General features: G+C 61.7%; 1 protein-coding gene across 1 annotated transcript in view; it reads right to left on the bottom strand.

Moving 5' to 3' along the window:
* Positions 1-3,174: 3,174 nt before the first annotated feature.
* The window catches only part of TMPRSS4 (transmembrane protease, serine 4), a 17,921-nt gene continuing 13,744 nt past the window's right edge, over positions 3,175-7,351 (bottom strand). Inside the window, exons 4-13 of the mRNA XM_009894737.1 lie at positions 6,970-7,122; positions 6,733-6,862; positions 5,606-5,707; positions 5,440-5,480; positions 4,691-4,850; positions 4,257-4,423; positions 3,973-4,068; positions 3,735-3,874; positions 3,458-3,607; positions 3,175-3,186 (exon numbers count right to left, since the gene is read on the bottom strand). Of these exons, the coding sequence (XP_009893039.1) occupies positions 3,175-3,186; positions 3,458-3,607; positions 3,735-3,874; positions 3,973-4,068; positions 4,257-4,423; positions 4,691-4,850; positions 5,440-5,480; positions 5,606-5,707; positions 6,733-6,862; positions 6,970-7,122 (1,151 nt within the window). The remainder of the gene's footprint in view (positions 3,187-3,457; positions 3,608-3,734; positions 3,875-3,972; positions 4,069-4,256; positions 4,424-4,690; positions 4,851-5,439; positions 5,481-5,605; positions 5,708-6,732; positions 6,863-6,969; positions 7,123-7,351) is intronic.

A 7,351-nucleotide genomic window follows, 5' to 3' on the forward strand; every position in this document is an offset into this window, starting at 1 on the left:
CAAAGCTCGCCGTAGAGACGGAGGCTCCTGCCCGCGCTGCATTTCTCGCGGGTCTGGCACCGGAGGAAGGGAGGAAGCGGGGCTGTCGTGACGGGGCTTGGCTTCAGCTCTGCTGTTAGGCACACTTGAGAACCAAATCGGTGAAAAGCCCGTGGCTGTCATCTCTTCCCAGCAGGGGCTGGGCGCCATGCTGCCGTGGGGCAGGCTGGCCCCGAGGTGCCTCCGTTCCTCCCGTGGCAGGGCTGGGGGACCCCTGGTCACCGCTGGCCGGCAGTGGGAGCACGGGAGGGTGAAGCTCCACATTTCACACACACTTTGCCCCTTGCGCGGGGCCATCCCCGGGGGCAGCGGGGGGCTGCTCCCCCAGCCAGCCTTCCCAGGAGGTGCTCCCGGGTTTGTGCTGCTGCCGCTCTTGCTCCTCCTCCCCTCTTTTTAAAGCTCAGCACTCAGAGCAGCCATGCTTTTGATGCTGACTTGCCAAGGCTTAACTCATTACGCGGATGGATATTTTTTATATTAGACTCCGGGGGAAAACGGCTGATTGTGTTTCCCTTTCACCCGAGGAAAACTGTGGCACTCCATCCGCGATGCAGGGAGGGAGCACGGTTGAGCCCTGGCGAGGGGAGCCGGGCTAGGGCTGTGCTGGCCCGCTCCCGGGCCTGCCACCGGCCCACTGGGTGACCTTGGGCAAGTCGCTCTGCCGTCCATGCCTCAGTTTCCCCATCTGTAAAATGGGGATAATAATACTGCTCTACCTCACAGGGGTTGTTGTGAGGCTTCCTTGGCTAATTTTTGTAACATGCTTTTTGATGCTCGGATGAGGGGTGCCACAGAAAGCCAGAGGGTCTTTGCGAAGGGTACCCGCAGTGGGGACGCGGGCAAGCCAGCCCCCTTCCCGAGGGCTGTAGCGGGACGTGAGACATGAAGGGAGCGAGCTGATCCTACAACTGAAGTTGACAAAGTCCTTTACAATGTCATTTGTTCCCTGTTTCTCAGCTATTTGTGGGTGTCTGCCAGTGAAGCTGCAGGACAGGCAGCTCCCCCGCCCCACTCAAAATTGGGAATCAGAGCTGAGCCGTGACTTCCCCGGCTACGGGGGCTCGCACCCCGACAGAGGTGCCGGAGTGGAAGGTGGGCGAGGGAGGATTTGGTGAGTAGGGCAAAGGAGGAAAGGTTAGGCGCTGCCTTCCGCGGAGACTGCCGTGGGAGAGGTCGGACCCCCCTGCCCGCTCGTGGGGGCGGTGGTACGGAGAGCACCCCGCAGCCCTGGCCCGGGTGCGTGGCTGGCCGGCCGACCCCCGCTGGGCTCGGGGCACCCGCCGGAGCGGGGCCGTGCGTTTGGGACAAGGGACGGGTACAGGCACCTGACCCCGGGCAGGTTTCCTGGGTGAGACGGGCAAGTGGGAGTCGGGTCCCTGGGAGCCCGATCCCCTCTCTGAGGGTCTGTGAGACCCTCGGGCGAATGGCTTGACTTCTCTGTGCTTCAGTTTCCCCGGCTGTGAAATGGGGACGGTAAATCTGACCTACCTCACAGGAGGTGTGAGGCTCCCTGCATCGCTTTGCAAAGTGCTCCGAGATCCTGGGGCCAAAGGCGCTCTGTAAATGCACAGGATCGTTAACATGCCATCGTCACGCATGAGAGTCTGGGCAGGAAGGCGTGAGACCTCCCGGGTGCCCCAAAAGACCCCCCGGCCCATCCTTGGAGGAGACCTCCCGTGGGAGAGGACAGCGAGGGGAGGAAGGGATTTTTTTAAAGAACTATTTTTAGCTGTCCTAACCTGTTGGCCTTTTTTAGACGGTATCTGGACACAGTTCCACTTACCACAGGATATGCAATGCTGTACTATGCATGGATTACTCCTCTGGCTCGAAGGAAAATTCAACATAACCAGTTTTTGAAACTCTATACGCGTATGTGTGTGGGTGCCGTACGCAGCGCAGGGGGCTCCGGGGGGGGGGGCTGGCTTGGGAGCCCGCGCCGGCTCCTGCGGGGTCCCTGCTGGCACAAGGGCTTTGGGGGGTCTGCAGAGGCTTCCCGGGGCGTGCGGGGGAGAAGGCCCTGCCGGAGGCGCGTGCTGCGACAGACACGTATGTGTATAAGCATATATAAGTACATGTAGGAGATACCTGCGAATAAACACAGGGTGTGTACAACATGCTGTGTGATGACTTAGAGCACATTTTTGCACTGTAGAGATCTAGTTAGCTTCGCCTTGAATGAAATAAAGTTTATGTTTACTAGAGAAACTGGCTCTAGTTTGCATCGCTGTGGGTGTCGATTTAGGCTTCCCGGGAACCGTGTGCGCGTTGCCCACTCGAGCCCCAGGGCTGCGGGTGCCTGGAGCCAGCCCGGCGAGGGCCACGGGACGGGGCTGCAGTGCCGCCGTTGCAGCGGCAGTGTTTGCGGGGCGCTTGGGGCTATTTCCCAGCACAAAAGGCTGTCTCAGTGCAGCTGCCTGGAAAGCAGCATCCCTCGCTGCCACGTTGCACGGAAAGGCCCCGATTTCTACGCCAGACAAAGTTAATTTAAAATAATGCCTAACGTCCCTGTTTGTTTATAGGAATTTAAACTGACCCCATCCTGATCAGCTTGTCTGACTGCGTGGCCGAGGTCCACGCACCGCTTTTGTCCGTGTGCGCAGGAACAGTTTGTTCACATGAGCCCACAAATAAACCCTGCCTTGCACTGGGAAAGCAGCCCCGGCATACAGCGCAGGGTATTGCCAAAAATACCCCTGCAAGCAAGAGGGACAAAGCCTTCAGAGGCTGTGTGAAAAAACAAATACTTTCTTTTAACGGGGATACTCTACAGCGCAAACATAATTTCTCTCTGTATAACAGCAGCGAGCAAACAGCAGCTTAGCCCCACAGGAGCCTTCCTGCCACAGCAGGGGCAGCACGGGGCAATAAATTAATCTCTCTCCGGAAGGGAGCTTGAGCCGGTCAGATTCCTTCACGGTGTCGGTGGACGTCGCTCCGAGTCGCCCTTTGCCTCCTTGGCTGGTCTCTGGCGCGCTGAATCACAGGCTGCCAGTGAGGGGTCGGGAGGCACCGCTCACCTTCTGTGGCTTGAGATCTGTTTCCCAGCCGCTGCGGGAGCCGAGACGGCCAAGCGTGTCAGTCGGGCTGGAGAGGGAGGCTGGGGGAGAGGGGAGGGAGCAGTCCTGGCAGGGCTCAGAGCTCCGACTGGAAGGAGAGAGAGGGAGAGTTGCGATGGCAAGCTTAGAAGGGCAGCCGAAAGCAGGATGCAAAGAGAGTTGTGTCCTTAAGGAGCTGGCTCAGCTCCCGCGCAGCCCCGCAGCCTGCCCAGCAGAGACGCTGCGCTCCACCGGCACGGTTCCCCTCAGTGCAGAGCCACCGAGGGGGCCCTGACCCTTCCCCACCGCCCCCCCCCAAAACCTGTGTGGTAGCGCAGCCAAGTGTGTTGCTGCAGCGGTGTTGGCAGTATGGCACTGACCCTCCGGACAGCGTAGATCCAGTTGAGGTAGGCACGGACGCTGGTGTAGACACCGGGCGTGCTGGGGGTCCCGCAGCCCTGGCCCCAGCTGACGATGCCCCCCACCTGCCAGTGGCTGCCCGCGTACTGCAGGGGCCCGCCGCTGTCCCCCTGCCAAGGACAACCCGTCTGAGCGGGGCTGAGGAGCCCCGGCCCGGCCCCCATCCCGGCGGGGGCCGGTGCTCACAGCTGCAGTCTGCGGCCATTCCCAGGAGGATATGGATATGGACCCCCCCACCTTGCAGGTGTCCACGCCGCCTTGGGGCAGGCCGGCACACAGCATCCGCTCGGTCACCTCCCCATGGTAGGTGGCCAGGTTGCAGCTCTCGTTGTCTATGAGTTTCACCTCCGCCTGCTGCAGGGTCTCCGACAGTTTGCCTGTGTGAAACGTGGCCGCTCAGAGGGTTCCCCCAGTAGCCCACCGGCCCCGTCTCCTCCTGTGAGCAGTGCTGGGGGCACCGTGCTGTCCCGCTCACCGTGCTCCTGCGTGTAGCCCCAGCCGATCACCCACAGGGATGTGCCTGGCACCAGCTCCTCATCGAAATAGGGCAGGCAGATGGGCTTGCGGCTCTCTGGAGGGGAGAGGAGAGGCGCAGGAGATGTCTGGGGAGGCTCGTGGGGAAGGTGCCCCTGCCCGGACCGGCCAGGGCCGTGCACTGTGCTCTCAGTAAGACACTGCTCACACGTGGCCCTCTCCCACCGCCTGGCGAGCTTTGCCTTTGCGAGCTCTTGCTCCGAGGAGGCGTGTGCCACCTCTCACCTGAGACACGCAGGGGAGACCGCAGCTTCACCAGGGCAATGTCGTTGTCCTTGGGGGATGCGGGCGTCACCTCGGCCAGGAAGACCTTCTCTACCGCGAGGGTGGCGGTGCCTGAGAGGAGGTCGGAGCCAGCCTTCACGCGCCAGCTCTGAACAACGGGGTTGTTCCTGTGCACAGACACGTCTGTTACTGCTCTCCTCTTTCCCCTCCATGACTGTGCTGCGGGGACGGGCAGCAAAGCCCTCCACACTGCCCTGCTCGGCGTCGCTCAGCTGCGCCGGACCGAGGGGCACAAAGCCCTGGGCAGACGTGTCAATTACGGGCCATTTAAGCAACGCGTGGCTTAAACCCAGAGGGACTTGAGGAGCCGAGCCGGCCCTGGCACGTCGGTGCTGGCTGGCTGGTACGCCGCGGCGGGGAGGCTGCCGACTCACTTGAAGCAGTGCGCTGCCGTCAGGACCCAGCGGGGGTCGATGATGCTGCCCCCGCAGATGTGCTCCTTCTTGTACTGCAAGCTGACCTGCCACGGCCAAGCCTCGATGGCGGCTGGACTGCCGCCCAGCACGCGCGTGGTCCGTATGCTCTCCCCGCAATCTTCTGCCCGGCAGCGGAGCGGCGGCAAAGCAACATGTTAGCTGTGGCGGCGGGGAGAGAAAGAGCACCCGCTCTGCCCTCCTCCATCCTTGGGGCTGAGCGGGGATGGAGGCTCCCGCGCCTCCCAGGGAGGGGAGCGTGGCTCAGGTGCGTCACCCCCCCCGTGACACTGCCTGTGTCACCCCTTCCTGGGCTGCTCGGCACACCCCCTTTTGTTCTCCGTTTGCACATCGTCCCCGGGCTTGCTGAAATGGGTTCAGCCGCTCCTTGCCTTCTCCAGCCCACCGGGCAGATTAGTGTAATCAGGGTAATTCATCAGCAAAAGTAAACCCATTCGGGCAGGTGGTTAAGCCTCTCTTAGGTGTTTCGTTTCTGGGGGGGGTTATATTGGCTTAACAGGAAGGTTAGCAGTAATTAAATCCAACTTTTCTCATGCCAACAGCGTGGGAACTGGGGAGGGCCAGGGCTTGGGCCAGCACCGAGCCCTCGCGGCCGCAGCGCAGCACACGGGGCCGTGCCAGGAGCAAGGACCCAGAGTGGCATGAGGCCCTGCGTGCCCGCAAGGTGCGAACAGCGTCATGATACTTACCGGAACAAAAGAGTGAAACAACCCGGCCAGAGAGGCATTTCCTGGAAGAAGGAGGAAAAGGGCTGGATTCGGCCGGGGAGAGGCTCTGGCTCCGTGGCCGGCCACGGTGGGCTCCCATGCAGGGCGAGGGGCATGGTGGCCACCTCGGCACAGCCCCACCACTCACCTGCCCGGCTCGGGCATCTGCAGGCTGCCGTTGCTCAGCACCACCTCGCGGGGAGGCAGGGGCTGCCCTGCGCCCACCTCCGCTGCCCGGAACGTGGGGGTGCTGAAAGACACGGGGGGGGGCACGGGTCAGGACGAACCCCCCGGGGGGCACAGTGCCAGGGATGCCACCGATGGGGCACCCATGCTGGGAGAGGACAGGCACTGGTGTCTGAGCGCCTCCAGGAGCCTGGAAACTCGGTGGGTTTGGCTCAGACTGAGCCACAGGTGGTATAACCCCGTTGTGAAGCTTTAGGGAGTGAAGCTTTACAAATTGGTCCTGAATGTTTGCTTACGGCCCCAACAAAGAGCTGGGCAGACAGGGAGGAAGCAGGAGCTTAGGAAGGGAACATGGACCTGTGCCAGTGAGCAAGGGAAAGACCCCGTAGAAAAAGGGGGTTCCTCGGGACAGGGACACGGGGATGCCAAAGGGGGACCCGCCACAGCCCTGAAGGACGGGGGGCAGGAGGGGGGGACAGGAGCGTACTGACGGAAGGGACACCACCGCCTGCTATTCCAGGAGGTGTGCGGCAGGGGACATCAGGGGTGTCCCTGCTGTTATGACATCTGGGGACTGTGCTCATAGCCTCAATCCCTGATTTTTGGAACCGGAAAATACCATTCTGGGCTCAGTCTAGGCTCCCAGAGGGGCTCAGACACCAGAACCCGTCTTCTCTTTACAGAATCACAGAATCTCCTCGATTGGAAAAGACCTGTAAGATCATCTAGTCCAATAATTAACCTAACACTGACAAGCCCACCACTCAACCATGTGTCTAAGCACTATATCGACACGACCCTTAGAGGGGGTGGGAGGCGGGCAGGGTGCCCATGGGCTGTCCCCCTGTGGGGACAGAGCGGGGGACACGGGGCACCGTAGTGGGCTGACATGGGAAGCTGCCAGGGCTTCTAGCACAGAGACCAGCCGGCTCCTGGGGACGCGCGGAGTGCTCTGTGTGGTGGGGATGGACTGAAACCATTAGTGCAGAGGTCCGAGTGCTTTGTAAGTAAATGCAGCCCCACTCAAAAAGAGCTTTTATGGGAGAGGGATAGACAAAGCAGGTGAGAGAGGCGTGGAGAAAGCAGTACCTCCAGTAGCCCATTTGCTCACAGGCGGCTTTTGCCAGCACCAGGTTGAAGTGGTCGTGGCAGATGCAGGACCAGGCTCCGGTGTGTCTGTTAAGCACCTGCAGGATGGATCTGTCCTTGGAAACACGAGCTGGAGACAGACACAAGGTCAGCTTTCTGGCAGGCGACTTCAGCAGGCGGAGGCTCGCTGCAGCAGCCCGGCCCCTCCGCAGCGCGAGCAGGGTGTCCTGGACTCACCCCCAGGTGGTGGTCCCTCAGGGACCCACTGGGGACAGTTGGCCTCGTCGTCCCCCTGCAGACAGTCCACCTGCCCGTCGCACACCTGCTGCAGCGGCACCAGCTTCAGGGGCTGCTTGCAGAAGAAGTAGTGGTGCTCCAGGTACACCTTGACTAGAGAGAAAGGGGAGCCCAGCGCTGAGCTCGTGCCGCCGGGTGGGCTCAGGGCTTGCGCTTGGGGGCCCAGCGAGAAGGTGGCAGAGCCGGTCCTGGCTGAGCCCTGGGTCCAGAGCCGTGTTTGCCGAGCCGTGGCTGTGCCCAGCAGCGGTAGGAGGAGGGAGGAGAGGAGAGCGGGAGCCGTACCCAGGAACCCGACCGCAACCAGGCAGGCGAGGCAGAGCAA

This window comes from Charadrius vociferus, unplaced genomic scaffold (assembly GCF_000708025.1).
Source record: "Charadrius vociferus isolate BGI_N301 unplaced genomic scaffold, ASM70802v2 scaffold241, whole genome shotgun sequence".
NCBI lineage: Eukaryota > Metazoa > Chordata > Aves > Charadriiformes > Charadriidae > Charadrius > Charadrius vociferus.